This window comes from Grus americana, chromosome Z (assembly GCF_028858705.1).
Source record: "Grus americana isolate bGruAme1 chromosome Z, bGruAme1.mat, whole genome shotgun sequence".
Classification (NCBI taxonomy): Eukaryota; Metazoa; Chordata; class Aves; order Gruiformes; family Gruidae; genus Grus; species Grus americana.
The window spans coordinates 41,603,069-41,623,936 of NC_072891.1; the positions used below are offsets into that span (position 1 = coordinate 41,603,069).

The window sequence follows — 20,868 nt, forward strand, 5'->3', positions numbered from 1 at the left end:
AAGGAATGCTCTCTCTTAATGAAAGGGAGGACAAGGTTCCAGCTGTAGACCTAGGGGATGTAAAGGATGAAGTTTTGAGAGTGTTAGCTTCTGACCACAATAGTGAGCCAAGGTCTGAGAGATCTTTACTCTTTGTGATTTCAACACAAAGTTTCTGCAGTGTGAACTTGGACATAGCGATAAATTTATTTGTTTCCAATCCACTTAAACAGTTTAAAACCAATTACCCAGGAAATTAAAAAGTCATAATGAAAGGAGATGAAACAGGGAAAAAGTTAAGATTATTCAAAGACAACAGCACAAAGAGAACTACGTGCAAAAAGCAGTGTCAGAATCTGAAACCGTGGAACAAAGCTGTTTCTATCTACTGGTTGTAAAGTATTGATGTGTATCAGGTATGTGCCAGGTACGCTCTGCCTTGTGTATTTGTGCAAACATACACGCAGCCTGTCACGCTCGTTCACTGTTCCACAGCAGCCCCCTTGTGGCATTATTAGGGCTTACAGGCTAAGCTACAAGCGACAATTAAGTCCAAATTGTTTTCTTCTTTTTTGAGTTAAAGAAAACCTCATGACATTGGAGCCTCAAGACTTGAATACTTTTCCCATCCCAGCCCTCTTCCACAATCATGGATCCTTACAGATTCAGGTCAAATTTTCACATGACTACTCTTTTTTTCGATAAAATGAAAACAAAAAAAAAAAAGATTATGAACTAGGGTGGAAGAAATAGTTCACAGAATTATGCAGTATTCTGAAAATGCACAAGTTGAAATGGTTACACAGTTCATTCATTTATTTGCTGAATCAGACCACGGATTCTAAGACTTCAGTTACTGCGAGTCTAAATCAATGCAAGCAAATGATCTACAAATGAAATCAACAACAGATGAACAAGTTCAAGTTCTTAAAAGCTTCAAAAGATCTTTATCTTGAAGCAAGTTAGCTCGTAAACGTTTACCATGACATCCAAATATTGCGTATCTCCTACTTTAGTTACAAGAATTGGACTCTTCATAATAGTGGAACACATACCAAGTTAAAAATACGTACCTTTATGAGATGCATTAATTCAGTAACAAGTTTTGCTTTTTCAGTATTTATTTCTTTGATCTTTACATTTGCCAGTTGAGATTCCTTCTCTAGGTTGATAGCATCTTGTTCCAGCTGTCTTAAACTATGGGAGGAATCAATATTTGATTAATCCTGATTAAAAATAAATTGTACAAAAATACAAAAATTCTTAATTTTGGTGATGAAACAACACTTAGCAAGAATAGGAATTTGCATACCTAAACATTCCAAACACACTAGAGGCATTCCCAATCTATGCACTTTAAACCTAAGGAATTCAAAAGACAAAAAAATTATAATTAAAGAAATTCTGATTTTTGGCTACTAAGGCCATCACTCAGCAACCATGCTCCATTACTTCTGTAAATGTCAGATTTAAAAAAAAAATAAAAATCAGTGTAAGGATTACATTTTTCTTCTGCTGCTAGTTCCTTGCAACAATACAACATAGGAGAGTTCAGGAGGTTTGCTTAATTCCTGTTATATATACTAGTAAAAAAATTGTGTCCTCAACTTACTGCAGAAAACCAGAATTTTCACTCATTTTACATCTCAAAAACATATAATTATGAAGAACTTCATATGCAATAATCATGATGTTTAGTAAGCTGCAAAGCATTTAGAGATTTTCAAACAGGCCAAGAGGGTGATCCAGGAAACTACAATCATTCTTACTTTGATCCCTGGGAAAATTGTGGAGCAAGTCCCCTCAGAAAACAATTCCAGGGGCATAAGAGAGAAGGTGATCAGGAAGAATCAGCAAGCGTTTACCAAGGGTACATCATACCTGATGAACTCAATTGTAAAATAACTGGATGACAGCAGATCAAGTGGTTGCCATTTACCTCAATTTTAGCAAGGCTTTCTGATAAAAGCTCACCTGCACAGCCAAAAAGGAGAGACAATAGCAGGTGGGGGAAGCCCAAATAATACCCTACCCTGACTACCCCAAGGACCATTGCAGGAGCCATCAACCCATGAAATGCCCATCTCCACAAGCCCAGAGCAGCACAGGAACACTCTAGCAGGCAGGAACTCAAATAAAGAACTCAGAGGAAGGGACACCCCGTCCTAGGACGGCCTCAGTGCTAGTGTCCAAGTGTGAAACCCACAAAGGAAGTCAACATGGCAGCACCCTCTGGACTGAGGGGGGTTGTTTCCTGGGGGTATAGAAGACATTATAGGATGCAGCAGAAAAGCATTTTGTGACTCTGCAGGACTTACTGTTCAGGGAAGAAACCAAATGCAGGGAAAGGGAGGGATCTAAATGACCCGGAAAAGAGTGTGGGAAAATAGAGGGATATGGGGATAAAGAGGACAGTTACATCTGAAGAGTTGGCTGGTCAATACACTTGTGTGGGAGTTGCACCTAAGAGGTTAAAAACACAGGTGTCCGCTTATCTCTTACACAAACATTGTGGATGGAGATCCACAAGGTTGGTATGAGAAGCAGCCGAAGGAGGGAGTCTTACAGCAGCAAGACGGCCGTGTTTTGGCTAGAGAAGGCAGAATAAACAGATAAGACAGTTTCTACACAGAATTTTGAAGGCCACAGTGGCCAGAGTGAGACATTTTGCTTCATTATCCACAAAATGAATATTCAAGTTGACACCCCTAAGTATGCTAATGAGCTAAAAGGAGTACATGCTAAACATATGACCATAGTACTCGACTCTCCACCCAAACCCAGTTAAACGTGCCCCTGGGAGGGAACAGCTAAAACTGGGGTATAAAGGACATTGAGGAAGTTACCCCCAATGGGGGGGAGGGAAGAAATTGAAGACCTCAAACAGGCAGTTGGCAGGCTGTGCTCCTTCTCCTCCCCGCAAGACAGGGACGCCTTCTTGGTAGGCAATTGCGATTTCACCCTTTTGGTGAGAATACCCAGGATAGTATTTTGCTAGCATTGTAGTTATAATCATGGTCCTATATTAGTGCTATTGCCGTGAGTGTGTTTATCAATGGCAATTCCAAACTCTTTAAATCTGTCGCTTTAATAAGCTTTCTATTGGTTTCAACTTTGCAAAACTAAGTCAGTGCAAGTCCTTTGGGGGCTCTGACAGGCAAATGCTGACTCTGGTATGTGGCTTTATATATATAAAATCCTTTAGACATGAACTGTTGACCAAGTCTGGGACTAAGACTGGACCTAGCCGCACCTAGGCTCCTCTCTGAGAAGGAGTTTAGAAAGCAGGAGGGTCCCTTCTGAACCTCATGACTCAACGGGAGGGCCTCCCTCAGCCACACATCAGACTTTACCTTTTACGTCACAGCTTGTCCAGCCATACCCAATTGGCATTTTGTTATGTCGGACAACCAAAACAAATACAGAAATTAGGGAATTTAAATTGCTAGTAGTCTCATTTGAAAGGCAAGAAAAACAGCTGCAGGAAAGATTACTACCAAATGCCATCCTCCGTGTCAGTAAACAAGTCTGCAAATTTATATGCTGTGCAGACCCCAACACATGGGATGGAGACCTTTGGAATGATAACGAGGATGATGAATTGGTGGCAGATTCTGATCTTACCCCAGAATTCATGCTTATAGGGCTGTTAATTAAAATCAAAACCACAGATGAGGAGGATGATGATGTTCATACCACTCCCTGATCTCCTGCTGAATTGGCCAAGTTGCAGCAAAAGTATTCCAGGCATCCAGAGGAGTCCAAGACAGCATATGTGTGGTGAGTCTCCGTTATGGGGGGGGAGGGGGTGTGTGAATATTAAATCTTACTGAGTGAGGAAGAAGCTGAAGGCTATTGGGGTCCTGGAATGTTTTTAACCACTATACTGGGCAATCATAATTATTCATTAACAATGCAGGCTGCTAACTGCACTGGCGGCATACACCTGCAAGACAGAGTAGAACCCCTTGTTATCAAAACCTTAGGATTCTCCAACTTGGTTGCGTCTGTACAAAAGGCAGCCTGCATACAAGCGATGTGTGAGAGGGATATGTTACGGAGATCCCCAATGCTAGCCTCTGTTGATCCAGCACGATTAACTCCCCTTATCCGTGGCCTCATGGATAGTCTAAAGACATATGTAGCCAGTGTCCAGAACAGGATTAGAGCCACTCAGAAGGCTAATACTGGACCTTACCATGCACCCCAAGCAGGGAGACCTAATTATAGGAATCAGCCGATTCCCACCTGGAATGAGTTTGTACAAGATTTAGTGAGTTACGAGCACCGCTGCATGGGCTGGATCGAACTGACCATGGGGAAACTACCAGAACCACCCCCTTGGTGAGTTCGTGAGGTTCACAGCACTAAGCTTAAACCAGAGCACACACCTAAGTTTGATAAGGAACATAATGACCTGTGGTGTAGAGCCCTGGCAATGGGAGTGCCATGACAGATACTATATGGCACATCCACTGCCAACCTCCGAGCTCTAGTACAATCACTAAGCCAAAGAATTCAGCAGGGAGTAGCCAGACAACAGGAAAGAAAGCAATTCCTGGCAGATCTGTGCCCTTAGCCCCAAATCAGGACTTAATTGATTTAACAGATACCCCTGCCACCCTGACAAAAAACTTGCATCCCTGGGGAGGGCAGAGAGTCACTCTGCCTGGCACATACACAATGGCTCTTTGATAAACATCATGAACCTGTCATTGCTTTCCAGTAGGACCAAGGATAATTTTTACAAATGTCCTCATTGATACGGGTGCTCAAATGTCAGTAATCAGCAAGGAGATCACCGAATGCCTAAATATAAACCCCAGTCGCCGTAAGGTAAAATTTACAGGGATTGATGAGATCCTAAAGGAACGCCCTACAGCAAAAATTGCCCTGTGGCTCCCATGCAAAAAGAAATTGACCCGCACCAAAATATTGGTCGGTGCTGCAAAGACCAACATATTGGGATTTGATGTGTTGTATGGCAGAGTGTGGAAACTCCCCGATGGGTCTACCTGGAGTTTTGTCGGACGAGGTGATGGAGAACTAGCATGGCTTGAAGAGGATGAGCCTAATGCTATAAATTTATTAGAAATGTCTATACCTTTACCCCCATCAAAAATTACTTATGTAAAGCAGTACTCCCTTGCCAGCAGCTGAACATTCGGGCATTGACGGGGTGGTAACAGATTTGGAAGAAAGAGTTTTTAACACACCTGTGTGAGTATTACTCACACACACTTCCTCCTATAATTCTCCTGTCTGGCCAGTAAAAAAAAAAAAACAACAAATGGACAGTGGCAACTTAAAATTCATTATAGGCTACTGAATACCAATAGTGCACCTTTAACAGCAGCCGTACCAAACACTGCAGAATTAACAACCCAAACTTGGGAAGCAAAAGACAGCTCCGGAAAACTCCATCGAATCAGTACTTGAGGAATAGTACCCACCTCCTAACTCAGCATCTGCCAGTCAAATCAAGACCAAGCACCACTTCTTTTGTGTTCACAGGTACTCTGAATGCCAGGAAATTGCACCAAGGATCACAGACTCCCCTATACCAATCTAACATGGCACACTGAGGAAGGAAAATATGTCCTACAATGGACCCCTAAGGGAAATGGAACCACAGGTAACTGCAATATTACTGAACTACCAAAGTTTGAGGCTGGTGGTGAAACAACAGGACAATCTGTTGTCCTCCTGGGGATCAATGCACCAACACACCATGGGGAATACATATACCCAGGGTATGGGGAGCACCCCAGCATGGTGATTGGGATTATATGGAGACTACTGACTGGTGTATTGATTGGAATGGGACCATTGGATTATCAGACAATCCCATACCTGTCGGTGTCCAATATGCAAACCTCAGTACAAAACGTTATAATTGGAATTGTATTAAAGTTTATAATTACAGTAATTGAGAAGTCAAAATTCAGAGATTGGGCCCGATAGCTCACAGCCTCCAATTAGGTTTTATTTGTCGTAATTACACCACTTCAATCAATGACACTTGGTCTCATTTGACAAACAATGATACCTGTTCTGCTATAATTTGTTCAAAACTCAGTATACCCTCTATGGGACACACTGTGTGGGTTAGTAGTGATGGATCTTGGACCACAGGTTTATCTGTGGAGGGCTGACAACATCAACACACATTGGGACTGTTGACACTTTGCCCCCTCTGGAGTGAGCAACCTCTTGTACCAGCTCTGCAGGGTCAAATCAAAAGATAACTGAAAGACCCCTGGCAACATCCTACAACGGGAACTGCGGTTGGATGGGTTCTGGAATCAAATGTCGCACCTCAAATAATGGCATTCCAGAATCAAATGATGTTATATAACCTCACTGGACAGATTGAAGCATTGGCTAATGCAACTCGTGTTGGGTTGGAAGAATTGAAAATGCAGCTACAAGCTACATCGAAAATGGCATTACAGAACAGGCTGACATCAGATTTGTTGTTATTGCATGAACATGGAGTGTGTGGATACTTGAACTTAGCAAATGACACTTGATGTATCCACATACCAAATGTAACACAAAACCTTAATGAACAATTAGACCGCATGAAACATGTAGCAAAAGCAAGTAGGGACCTTAGAGGAAGTGTGGAAGTAGGCTGGTTGAACAAACTTTTACATGGTTTAGCATTCTCACTATCAGGATGACTTGCTTCTTTATTGCAATTCATATTGATAATAATCATTATGATTGTTTTGTTTTGTGTATTATCAGCTTGCGTTAAATCCATACTAACCCGGGCATTTATTCGTCAAGTATGCATCGTGTCTGGGGGGACTGAATTGGAGCTACACCGGAGTAAAGAGGAAAGAACTTAAAACATAAGGGATACCCCCAAGATTGACTTTATATAAACATGATTTGGATCTTGAATCAAGTGACTATAGTCACAGCAGGGATGAAGTGGGAATTGCACCTAAGAGGTTAAAAACACAGGTGTCCGCTTATCTCTTACACAAACATTGTGGATGGAGATCCACAAGGTTGGTATGAGAAGCAGCCGAAGGAGGGAGTCTTACAGCAGCAAGACAGCCGTGTTTTGGCTAGAGAAGGCAGAATAAACAGATAAGACAGTTTCTACACAGAATTTTGAAGGCCACAGTGGCCAGAGTGAGACATTTTGCTTCATTATCCACAAAATGAATATTCAAGTTGACACCCCTAAGTATGCTAATGAGCTAAAAGGAGTACATGCTAAACATATGACCATAGTACTCGACTCTCCACCCAAACCCAGTTAAACGTGCCCCTGGGAGGGAACAGCTAAAACTGGGGTATAAAGGACATTGAGGAAGTTACCCCCAATGGGGGGGGAGGGAAGAAATTGAAGACCTCAAACAGGCAGTTGGCAGGCTGTGCTCCTTCTCCTCCCCGCAAGACAGGGACGCCTTCTTGGTAGGCAATTGCGATTTCACCCTTTTGGTGAGAATACCCAGGATAGTATTTTGCTAGCTTTGTAGTTATAATCATGGTCCTATATTAGTGCTATTGCCGTGAGTGCGTTTATCAATGGCAATTCCAAACTCTTTAAATCTGTCGCTTTAATAAGCTTTCTATTGGTTTCAACTTTGCAAAACTAAGTCAGTGCAAGTCCTTTGGGGGCTCTGACAGGCAAACGCTGACTCTGGTATGTGGCTTTATATATATAAAATCCTTTAGACATGAACTGTTGACCAAGTCTGGGACTAAGACTGGACCTAGCCGCACTTAGGCTCCTTTCTGAGAAGGAGTTCAGAAAGCAGGAGGGTCCCTTCTGAACCTCATGACTCAACGGGAGGGCCTCCCTCAGCCACACATCAGACTTTACCTTTTACGTCACAGCTTGTCCAGCCATACCCAATTGGTACAGTGCCTTCTTATATTCAATTCCATTTTTCACTCTTTTCCTGGGTGAGGGACTCTCTATTCAGCATTCATGTGTGTCTGTGGGAGTCTAAGTGCAAGCAACTACAGTCCGGTGACAAATCTGAGGAAGGGGCCTCCTTGTTTGTGGTGCCAAATGGAGAGACCAGCGTGAGCACACTTAATTGACCACTTAAGTGGTCAGAGGCCCATTTGTCCATGGTGCCAACACCTGGTAAAAGTGCAGGTGTGCAAGTGAGTGTTTGATCCCCAGAACAGTCCAAGCCAGACTAGCTGTCAAGTAGATGAAGTGGCCTGGGAATCAAGGGGGTATGTGTGTCACTGAGGGTGAGACCACAGGAAGAGATGGCTATTGGAGTGACCAGGGGAGTCCAGACTGGCTGCCAGAGACCATGAGGTCTGCTGTCTCTAGGGGTGAGACCTGCTGGCATCTGTACCCATTTAAGGGTAGAGACAACACGGGTACTGGCTATTGGGAGGTACTAGGGGGAGTCATGGCTACCTCTGTGCATTTGTATGCCTGTGTATCTCTGAGGGTAAGACTACGGAGTTGGTTACTGGGAAACCTGGGAGTCCCAGCCAGTTCTGCATGTGTGTGCACATGGGTGAGTGAGGCACCCTATACAAACAACAGCAGCAGGGCTGCAGTCTCGGGAGTTTGCATGTCCAGGTACCAGCAACTGGGAGACTGAGGTCCAGGGGCAGCTACTGTGCTGACTCAGAGTGTCTGGACTCAGCTGCTGATGGGATCCACATTGCCCATATGTATGCACAGGAGTCCCACTAAGGGAGGCCAATGCTGCTCAAACAGAGTAGGAACATGATGAGGCCACTGGTGCTGTGTTTGCCCAACTGTTGTGTATGTCCATCCATGCTGTGTGGCTGGCCCTGTGTAAATATGTAAATACATGTTGTTTAGATGTGCTCTGTGTGAATGTGTCTACTGCAAAGACAGGTTCAGCCTCACTGCTGGTTGCACCTGGGAGCATTAAGCTGCATTGGCCTCACCTTCCTCTCAGGATGCTGGATCCAGACCCATTCCCATAACTTTTTCATTGCTGTCTCCCACAATATTGTTACATTCAAGTTGGAAGACTACAGTCTGGATGGATGGAAGACTAGATAGGTTGAAAAAAAAAAAAAACAAACACTGGCTGGATGGTCAAGCTCAAAGGGTTTTGGTTAATCTGCTGTATTCTCCCTGGAGACCAGTAACAAGTAAGGTACATAGGAGGAAGTCCTGGGACCTGTACTGTTTAACTTCCCTGCCAGTGACAGGGAGTAGCAGGCAGAGGGCACTCGAGTGTCATCTGAAACCTTGGCTAAACTGGAGGGAGCAATAGGCCTGCAGTTCAGGGGGGTTTGCTGAGGCTGGAGGAAGGGGTCAACAGAAGGCTCGTGAGATTCAGCAAAGGCAAATGCTGAGTCCTGCCCCTGGGAAGAAAGTGGGTCTGCAGTGATACAGGCTTGGGACAGACTGGCTGTGGAGAAGCTCTGCAGGGAAGGACTTTAGGTATTGGTAGACAATAAGCTAAGTAAGCTTAAGCCAGCAGTGTGCTTTGAGAGCGACAAGGGCCCCCAGCATCATTGGCTGTATGGCTGGAAGCATAGGCAGGAGGAAAGTGATTTTTCCTGTCTGTTCAGCACTGCACCCAGTTTTGCCCCCTGCTCCAAACATCAACAAACTGGAACAAACTTGGAAAGCAACCAATATGGTCAGGGGCTACAGCACAAGCCCTGCAAGGACAGGGTAAGGGTGCTCAGCTTGTTCACCCTAAACAAGAGACAGCTTCGGGGCACCTAATAGCAACCCCACACACACACTATCCCTCCCTCAAGGAAGCCACTGACAGCATGGAACTAGGCTCTTACTAAGAGGTGCATAGTAAAACGATGACAGACAGTGGACATAAGTCGAAACAAGAAAGATCCAAGCTGGATGTCAGTAGAAACCTTTTCCCCCATAAGGACAGTCAAGCAGTGGAACAGGATGTCTGAACAGGTTGTGCCATCTGCATGGAGACTTTTCAAGATGCAGTGGCATACAGGCCTGAAACCCTGGTCTGAATTCAGTGTTGACCTTGCTTTGAGAACATGGCTGGACTCCAGACTACAGGAAGTCCCTTCCAACCTAAGTGATTCTGTCATTGTATATTACTTTCAAAATTATATCCAGCTTTATCCCACTAACATCCCTGCAGCCCTATTGTTCTTTTCCCTTTTTTTTCCTCCTCTCAAGCTCTCTCTTCAGTTTAATGCACCATGAGTAATGCAAGAGCTGTGCACGCAAGCACCAGTACCAACTTTCAGAAAATGAAAAGTAGCATGACATGAGAACATATAGGAGTATTTGAGAGTGCAAGGTCTGCTGGGACTGTGTTATGGGAGTGAAGCCCAGGGCAATCTCGTCTACACTGCCTTCTGGGAATGTAAGCTTAAGTGAAATACCTCTTGAACCATGCCCAGGTTCTCCCTTATGACAAAGCAGTAACAGACAACCTAATTGCAGAGGCCCACAAAACCAGAAAATACATTAAGACAAATACTGGGGACAATCAAGGTCCAACTTGATCCCTGACACACTTAGTACCATTTATGTACATTATGGTATTATCCAGATATGTCCGACCAAGACAGAAGATTATGGTAATATTTGAGTAAATGAGTGCAATAACCTTCACTGGAATCCTATTATTTTACTACAGGAAACCATTTGGAACATTGTTACATGGTTTCTCAAATACAATCTTAATCTGCATATCTAAACACCTTGTCTTGATTACCACCTGTATCTGATGCTCAACAATTGGTTACTTTGTAAGGGTAGAAGCACACTGGAGTAAGAGGAAGCCAAAACACCTTTGTTACTAAAATTGTTCGTGTTTCATAGATAATGAAACAGTTCGCTTCTTACCTATCATACTTCACACCAATTTTTGATTCCAACTGTCTCCTCCTGTTTCCTCTCTCTAAAAGCTCCTTCTTCTGTTGCCTGAGCTCATTGTCTCTGCGTTCCAGATGTTTCTGTCTCTCAAGCAATGTAGTCAAACGCATATCCAATGACTTTAACATGTTATTGATGTCCTGCAGTAAAAGGACACACACCACTAGCATTCTTACTACAAACATACCATACTAACACATACAAGTAAGCAATGCTTATTGCATGATAAAATGGGTAGTAGTTCACATCATATACAGCACAGAAATAAATTCCTACCTGTTGCTGGTTTTCCAACTGTCGTCTTTCATCTGTATCCACTGAACTAGTGAGAAACTGTGCTGCCCTCAGGGATATGTTAGTAGAGAGGGTTAGGTTTGTGTAAGCAGATACTTTAACAATGTATTTTTCTTCTGCTGTGTATATTTGCTTAAGTTTGGTTTCTTGTATGACCTAAAAAACACACAAAAATATTAATCCGACAAAAGCATTACTTAAGGCAATGCTTTTCAGAACAAGGCATAAACTAGCTAAAACCACAGTAAAGAACTTCAGCTTATGCAAGACACTGATTTGTTAACAAGCCTTTGCAAAAAGATGATCCTAAGTTTAATGCATCACGATACTTGTAATTCAGACTGGTCAACAAAGAACTGTTAAGATACTGTCAAAAAGAGTATGTTACCATAACCAATTGAACAGGTTCCGATTATTCTGATACTACAGATAAACACTGGAAAAACCTGTTAATATTTGTACTGCATCATGAACAAGGATTGTACTTGCTGTAGATGCATAACATGCAAATGTAGCCTGGGTACCAAAGAATCAAAGGTACTTAAGAAATTAATAGGTGAAACCATAAGGTGAGCTATTATGCATGAACTTCAGCAAAGCAAATGTATCTGTAGAAAAAAAGAGGTATAAAAATACTAGAGTTACTATTTTTATATGATTCATGTCAAAAAGGATATTATAAATAACTAAAGATTTATCATAATATAAGGTAGTATAGTTCTTCAAAAGGATATGAAGTGCCCAGTAAAACCAGGAACAGCAAAAAGCCTCCATAGCACAATGTAAATTTGACTAAAGATTTTTTCAGATTATATACAGAGCACCAGCAATATTCTGTTGATTTGGTTCCTGGACACTGAAAACCATGTTTACTTTGCTTTACAGCTAAGACTGTGTTTGACATTTCCATCCTAGCCCTTTTTCCACATGCTCAGCTCTATGAAACAAGTTTCCTTTTAAACTAGGGATTTGTCTGGCATGTGTGAAACAAAACATTGCAAACAATGCATTTCCCAATCAAAAATAATAAAAACAAAAGAAAAAGCTTTACACGATTGAACTGAGAAAGTGCTATGTGCACTACATTCAGAACAGTGTCTCATCTTTGCCCCTAGACCAGTGATTTTTCAATTGCTGCCCAGAGAGCTCTAGAAAGGAGGGAGTATCTAAGAAGTAATTCTGACTGGTTTACAAAATGTGACTCAGAGACCTATTACATTGGTAATCTGCTTCATCAGGTGATAAACACAAAGTGGTGGAAGAACTGCAGTTTAAAGATGAAAATGCTTAGAAAAAAAAAAATAACAGCTTTTCACATAGGACTCCCTCCGCTTTTACTTTCCTCCTCCTTATTCTTAGAGCCTCAAAACCATAGAAGATATGAAGGAGCAACAGCTATCCCAATAAAACAGGAATTATTCTCTATTCGCAGAGCCTGAGTTTCTCAAAAAAGCAACTTTTATTGTTCTCAGAGAGCCCAATGTAGTGTTCTAAATTCAAAGAAGAGTTCACTCTATACAAGATAGACAACAGATGTCCAGTATAGACAAAGAAGTGAATATGGATTTAAGTTGAAAACTGTCATGTGTGTTACTAATTATAATCCAGCAATGATGAGCTTGCAAGAAGCCATGAAAGACTAAGGTAGGGAGATTATTCCTTTTGGCATCTCTTAGCCTATTTGAAAGAATCCAAAAGGTTTATATACTGTTTATTACATCAATTGTGACTGAAGCTATATGACTGTATTTGCCAGAAACTGAACATCTTAACGTATTTAAAAAAAAAAAAAGCAGCTTCTAATTGTTGCTTTAAACACAAAAAAATGGGTCAGCATTGTCATGTACTATTAACTGTTTGATTAAAATTTTGCCCAGAATATCTCAGTCACTTAAAGAAGTTATTATAATAAAACAACTTCATATAACTGACTTGAAATAGTATGCAGTTGAAAGATATATTTAATCTTCTGCGAAGTACTGCGTTACATTGACTGGATTTGTTAATATGTCTTGCAATATGTTTGTGTATAATGAACTGTTCTCACTTCTAAAGACCAAACAAAAGGCTAAAGCAGTTTTTTGCTCTCTCCACATTAACTTGCTAAAGAATGTCCAAAATAAAACTCTAGACCACAGGTGTGTTTGTGCTATTTAGGACATCTCACCCTTTCAATCATGTTTCTGGTCTTCTCTGTTCCCACAGGAACATCATGAACACGGTAGTTGGAGCAAAGATAACTCATCACAGGATGAGGAGCATCAAATAACTCTCGTAAATATGAGAAAAATCCGTATCGGCTGAAGAGGAAGAAAAAAAAAAAACATGTATCAGAAATAAAATTTGGCAGGTAAGCAAGCTGAAGTTACTGAAGCATCAGAAAAGTCCCTCCAACCCAGAACTGAATTGGTGAAAATCTGATTTGCACAGAAAATTCTAATATATAGCAACAACACCAAAGCACTGTATCTAAAACCATTCCCCACTGATATTATCTGATACATACTGTAATTCTTCAATAGGTCTCGAAGGTAAGCTTTCAGCACATGATTCAGCAGGTGCACATACAGCATTCACTCTTAGTTTCTGATGATCACGCATCTAAATATAGATTACATTAGATTATTTGGTTAAAAAAAAGCAGAAAAATTCACTACACAAACCTCAAGTATTTACACTCGATTCAGAGAATCTGAATTATTCTAAACTGACAACCTCAGGAAGAACCCACAAAAATCCACTCTGGCTCAGGCATGACAGAGTTCTCTAAAAGCCAAGCTCAGTTAATGTCTCAGCTTGAAAAGACCATGCATTAGAGAAAACAAAAGCAGTCAAATCCAGAACCAGGCACTCAGTCTAAATAGCCAAGCTGAATGTAGTAAGAAAGTCCCCTCTTTCAGGTTGTATGGCCGTTTTGCACAGGTAATGGCAGACCACTAGCCACTACAGAGGCTCTGAAAAGCCTCATCCTAACAGAGCAGAAAAGATTGAGGACACAAATGAAAGATCAGTTTAGCTGGTTACAGCAGCCTTGCAGTGGGTTCCACAACCATGGAGTCAAGACAAGCCCCCTGAAACCTCAGATATCACCACTGCTGTTCACATATATAAAAACAACTAGCTTCTGTGAAGGTCAGACAGGTCTTCAAAAATTGCAGGACAGTTTGTCATTAATAATACTATTCTGTGGACAGTAGTTGGGAAGCATTATGACAGTTAATGTCATATCTTGTGGCTTTTTTCTCCTGCATCATCTGTCTGGCTCTCACAGGGAACAATCTCCTTATTGCTCCAGGGAACAGCAGTATTAAGAAAATATAAGCCTGATTTTCTGCTTGGACCATTGTCTTCTCACAAAAGATGCCCTCTTTAGTCAGGAGGCACTGGAAAAGCTTGGTACTAAATTTGTAGTTTCCTGCTCTTGCCATTTTCTTGTACACAGTATTTTCTCCTCAGTGATTACTACCTTATCAAGGAAGACAAAAGTTACTTCCAAAAAGAAATATTTTCTTAACATGTCTGCATCCCTCCAGTTGGTCTAGGCTTTAAAAAAAACCAAAAAACAACAAACCTTATTCCAGAAGAAAATCTTTGAATACTTTGTATGATCTTGCTGATCAAAACCTAATAAATACAGGCTTACTTGGTGGATTACAAATTTTACATCAGTATTTTAAAATTGGTGTCTACTTGCCTCAACAAGAAACATTTCCATATCTTCTTGACTTTCAAAAACAAAAGCCCGCATGTCATTGGCTGAAATGTGATTTTCAACATATTTAGAATGTCTGTTGTCTTTCATATTGATCTGATAAAGACAGGTATTGAGAAAGTGATTTAATACAATTGGACTTAACACTCTTCACAAAACATTAATAGAATTGGACTTAACACTCCTCACAAAACATTTTAAACAGTCAGATGATATCCAAGCCTACATTTCATGAAAACAAAGATAATGTTTAAATGTCTTTAAAGACATATTCCCTGTCTTTCTGCAACCAATTCTCTTGGAGGAAACCTACAGTAACTCACGTTTCGTTGTCTTTAGCTTTTAGCCATCCATATCCTTTCTCAGCACTCCTGGACCTATCACTGTCCCCATCATACCACCTCCCTCTCTTCTGCTCCACCTTAGCCTTATAATTGCCACCACCACCACCTCAGGTCTAGTGGCTCTGTTCCAGTACTACTAAAGGTATCTCACTGTTTAGAAACAATAAAACCAAGGAATCAAAATCAGAAGACGCCACACTCCACAAATTATTGATATGCAGTTCTCTTTGATGCGGACACAGTCGACATCACCAAATGCAAATATAGAATTGTGAAGCCCTAGAAAGAATTATCTTTGAACACTTAAAAAAATATTTAAATCCACATTTAAGATGGATGAAGCTTTTCCTATCTAAATGAAATGTTAATGTTAGAATTCTTCAGTAACTCTCACTAGTAATTAGACATGTCACTATATGTGATATACAAAGGCAAAATTACACAATGTAATAACCTCAAGTTAGCCAAAGGCCGGTTACACTTACTACCAATTTGAAAGATAGAATTTATAAGTACATGAGGCTAACTTATATTATACCAAAGAAAACAAATTCGGATATTAGCGGATGTTACAGAGGTTAATGAGGTCTTACAGTAAAAGCAAAGGCACCCTATCAAGACATTTGTAAAATTAACTTGATGTGGTGCTCCAGAAAAAACTGGAAGTTCTGGTAGTAACAGAAAATGCTTGGTATTTTACACGAAACAAAAGTAATTTTGAACAGCTCTAGCACATGCACAAAGCATAAGAATTGCTATACAAATATTCAACATTCAATTAATTTAAATTGTAGCAATACAATATTAAAATTAACTCGCAGGTCTGAAGAGGAGGAATGCACGGGAGTTAATCCTCTTCACATGACATGGAGTGCATATTGCAGGAGGCTGGAACAATGGTGGTGGCATGCACTAGAAAACCATAGTCTACCTGCAAATTTAGCCCTGCTATTCCTAGCTAGTACAGCATCTGTCGAACCAAAACACAAAACAAAACTAGGGATAGAGTAGGTATTTTTGTGTCTGTAGCTGGCTGTGTGAAGCAAACCACAAAAACATCTGGAGATCACAGTGACATACTGGAACTGTTGCTGAGCAGGTTGTGCTATAAGGGGAGGTATTCAATTTTAAACTACTACCGGTTTTTTTAGCAGCAAGTAAGAAATACTTAATAAAGGTCTGCTCCTTGAGGGGGGAAGGGGAAGGAACCACCACATCATACTCAATGCTGAGTATTACTACATTGCCTACGGAATTAAAATTACAAATAGTTCACCATGCTAATGTATCCCGCGCTAATTGGCAGCTCTTTCGAAATGTGTCTTGAAAGTCTTAAAGTCATTCTCAAAGTCCTGCAAGGCATAAATAAACTAAACAGTAACTGGCTAAGAGTGATAAGCAAAATTTTCTTACTTCAAGCATAATGGGTTCACAAACTTTTCTTTTAAACTTGTCTTTGTTCTTTCGTAGCCACATAAGAGCAGTGTGTGTGTCTCGAAATCTCCCTTTAAGATTCTCTTCCTTCATATTCATTATATTATTAAGCTGTCCAAGGCGATCAATTAATCCTGTAATTTAAGGCAGTTTCTTAAACAAAGTCCATAGCAAGTACACATTGTAAGCAGCACTTCTCAATATTTATTGACTATGCTACTCCAGCAATAAGGCTGTTAGGAGATTATAAGAATTAAGATTTTCTTTTCCCACAATCAAGATCCTGCTTAGTCTAAAGAAATCTTAAGAACTATTAAAGCTTAAAATCTAAAATAAAATTAAGACTTACCCAAAGGATAACAAAATGTGGTAGCACAGTAAAAATACAGGAATTTAGTCATAAAAATATCTCTCTTCAAAACTTGTTCTACCTTTGTATTTAAAACCAAAAACACCTCAAGAGGAAAGAGGCAGTGGGACCAGCAACATGAAATCTGTTATTTCATGCTTGCAGAAAACAAAATGTGTGACAACAGACTGTGTGCGAAAGCATTTGCTATTCAGGAGAAACAGAGATCGAATACTTTCTGTGCTTCTCAAGGTAAAATATATAGTGTCTCCTTCCCTAGTTGATGGTCTCTCTATACCTCAGTTTCTCCTTGGATTCCATGACAAGTGCCGGATAGCTACGTGCAAACTGCACTCACCAAGTAATATATACAACACCCCCTACTGGCCAGGCTATAATTTTTGAATTTTGTTTCTTAGAAAGAACTAATTGTAAATTCTAGGCTAGTAAACAGGAATTTACTATAATTAAAGTTAGCTCAAGTTCATCCAAAAAGGACAAAAGCACCATCAGTAGCTAATATACTGCCAAAGAGATAATTTTAAACCTTGCATCTTCAAAATACTTCACTGCATCTTCACTGCTTTTGCTTCAGGTTTGGTTTTTTGTATCCTGCTAACAGTACAGACCTTCATTTAATAACAGGAAAAAATGAAAATGGCAAAGCAGTCTCCTTACCCAGAGATCAGAGGAAACTAATTTTTTTTGAAGGACAGTTTTAAGGTCAATTGCCACTTTTGATTCTTCTTGTTCTTTCTATTTTGAGTGGTTTCTGTTACTTTTATTAAAACTGATAACAGACAAGATGACTGTTATACATGTAAGATACAACTATGCGCCTTGAGATAAATGCCTCAAATTATGTCACTACAGTAAGACAAGTAGATTCTGTACAAACAGTCATACAAAAAATAAAATTAAAAAAAAACCAAACAAACCCCCAAGTAACTTACTGTTCTTTTCCCTCTCTTGGTTCATTTTCTCTGCTGTTAGATCACTGATATCACTATCAATATTTGCTCTTTCTTCTTGTAATTTTTTCAGCTCATTATTAACAGCATCAGTTTGTGGCTGAAGATTCTCACAGACTACCATTTTATCGAGCTCATTCTTCCAGTCCTCTATCATCTTGTGAGTGTTGTGTATTTTCCTCTGTCTGTCCATTTCTTCATCTTTTTTCATTCTCAAAGCTTGATTAATTTCTTCAATCTAAGAATTTTGAGTATTTCCAACATTAAAGGACTTTAGTATACAAAATGTACAACAAATAACTACGATATCTGTGCAACTGGTATTAAATGCTGATGTAACCATACACTAAAACCATCAGAGTCTGTTGTATATCCAATAGCCCCATGACAGTCGAAGAATTGACAAGATTTTGTTAAGATTTAGGAACATTTAAGCAAAAATACAATCAAACCTTTAAATCAATTTTGAGGTTCCTTTAATTTTACAAAAGTAGAAGTTTAAAGCTTAAGACGTTCATTAACGCTTTTGAAAGATAGTCTAAAATTGCATGAAACTCAAAGCACAAAGACAATGTACAACACTGACTCTGCGCCCTTACACATTTATTCATACATTTCTTGACTGAGTGCTTAGATGAAGTTCTGTAACTGTTTTACAACATTATCTTTGCATTTTCTTTTCAAAAAATGTTGGATGTATACACGTAATAAAACAAATAACGCCAGCCTCTCAAACAAAATATTTGAGGGCATGTTTAATGCTGAGTGCATGACTGTACTATAAAGGCTGCGGCATTACAAGGAAAGCCTGTAATAGATAGTATATATACACACACTGTCTATTCCTAACTTTGTTGCATCAAGGTAACTGTTTTTATGTAGCATGCACCTGTACCTTAGTAATACCTGTTTAACCAATAGGCATTTTAAAGACTGGAGGGAGTGAAGTGTGCAAGCACTTGCAGTCTCTTCAGAGAAATTTGCTTCTCCACTAACAGAAGAGCTGACAAAAACCCCCCATATCTGTGTTTTACTGCAGAATTTAAGTAGCATTTCACCTGAATGCAGTATAGGCTATAGCTAGTACTGAATTAACACATTAGCAAAGAAATACCAAAAAAGTCATAAATATCAAGACTCTTACTTGTTTATCTTTCATCTCCAAAGAATCTTGCTTCTGTTTACATTTCTGAGAAGTGTCTTTGATTTCAGCAGCCTGCATACAGTAAGATATTTAAATTAGATATAACTATAACTGAATTTATGACTATCTGTAAAAAGCAGTCATATTTTAAAGAACATTCTGTATATGCATAACTAAGCATTTATTCACTATTTTATTACTGACAAAGTCATACTTATCCATTTCTTATTATTCATACTTGTATCTGTAACATATGTATTTTCAGCAATTTGTGAACAACGGAATAATGGCATATAAACTGTTGACAACCATTCAGCTAGAGATCTGTAAATTCAGGCATGATAGACAGAGGAAGTCTCCTAATCTAATATGAAATTAAAATAACTCCATCCTCAATTTCAATAAAAATGTTACATTCCAATCCTTACACTTGTAATATGTTCTTGCCTCTTTTTCCAAACCAACTTTACCAAGGAAAGCTTACACTTAGAGCAAGAAAGGCGTAAGTTCCTAGACAGAGGACAGCAACAACAGAATTTGTCAAAGTCATCCCACCTCTGAAGTGCATTATGCTAAAGCTATATCCTACACAGCTGAGCTTGACAACTTGTTGGTTCATGTTTAGGCACCCATGTCTCTACTCTTTCTCTATTCTTCTCAGCTTGTACAGAGTTGCAGAATAATACAGGTTGGAAGGGACTTCTGGGCATCTCCCAGTCCAATCTCTTGCTCAAAGCAGATCTTATTAGGCCAGGTTACCCATGCACTTATACAGCCAAGTCCTGAACACAGTGGAATCGTTACTACACTTTCTCTACAAGCTTAATTCCTCCTCCCCTGAACCTTCATGGCTGGAAACAGCACAAGTAGAATACTGGAACACTGAAGGATGGAGAACTATAAGTAAATGCCAGTGCAGACATGGAAACAACCAACCACAACACTCTTGCTGGAACAACCATCTTCCTACAAACCAATTCACACACAAAATGCTAAGATGCATCAAGAATGGAGAAAATAAAACTATGCAGAATCTTTTCCCTTCCACAATCTGAAAGATGCACAAAGATTTCAGACGCTGACTCTACAGCTGTTTGCATGAAGGCAACATGGAACAATACAGCTAAGTCTTGCAGTTGACTGCAACACATTACTGATTCTGTGATGTCCTCTCCAAAGACCTCAGGCAGGCACTCTGAAAATGAAGCTCTCTTCCAGGAAACTGACACAAAATATTCACAAAACAACCCTGAAGGCTCTCAAAATCAGGCCACTAATAAGGAACTCTGTATTGGTTTTGCATGGCAAGGTTTTAGTATTGGGGGGGGACAGGGGTGGCTTCTGTGAGAAAATGCCAGAAGCTTCCCCCATGTCCGACAGAGCCAATGCCAAGACAGACCCGCCACTGGCCAAGGCCGAGGCCATCAGCGATGGTGGTAGTGCCTCTGCAGTAATGTATTTAAGAAGGAAGGAAAAAAAACCCTGCTGTGGCAACTGCAGACAGAGAGAGGAGTGAGATTATGAGAGGAAAACTCTGCAGACATGAAGGTCAGTGAAGAAGGAGGGGGAGGAGGTGCTGCAGGCACCAGAACCGAGATTCCCCTGCAGTCCGTGGAGGTCCATGGTGGAGCAGATATCCACCTGCAGCCTGTGGAGGACCCCATGCCAGAGCAGGTGGAGGCACCTGAAGAAGGCTGTGACCCTGTGGGAAGCCCACATGGAGCAGGCTACTGGCAGGACCTGTGGAGAGAGGAGCCCACACTGGAGCAGGTTTGCTGGCAGGACTTATGACCCC

General features: G+C 40.4%; 1 protein-coding gene across 4 annotated transcripts in view; it reads right to left on the reverse strand.

Moving 5' to 3' along the window:
* SMC5 (structural maintenance of chromosomes 5) overlaps nt 1–20,868 on the reverse strand; it is a 59,092-nt gene that overhangs the window by 20,400 nt on the left and 17,824 nt on the right. For 3 of the 4 annotated variants that reach the window (XM_054809981.1, XM_054809984.1, XM_054809982.1), the window contains 9 exons: nt 19,074–19,145; nt 17,912–18,167; nt 16,589–16,743; nt 14,814–14,927; nt 13,626–13,720; nt 13,287–13,419; nt 11,102–11,275; nt 10,796–10,965; nt 1,053–1,176 (listed from right to left, as the gene is read on the reverse strand). In XM_054809981.1, coding sequence (XP_054665956.1) covers nt 1,053–1,176; nt 10,796–10,965; nt 11,102–11,275; nt 13,287–13,419; nt 13,626–13,720; nt 14,814–14,927; nt 16,589–16,743; nt 17,912–18,167; nt 19,074–19,145 — 1,293 coding nt within the window. The remainder of the gene's footprint in view (nt 1–1,052; nt 1,177–10,795; nt 10,966–11,101; nt 11,276–13,286; nt 13,420–13,625; nt 13,721–14,813; nt 14,928–16,588; nt 16,744–17,911; nt 18,168–19,073; nt 19,146–20,868) is intronic. The other variant, XM_054809983.1, reaches the window with a different exon arrangement.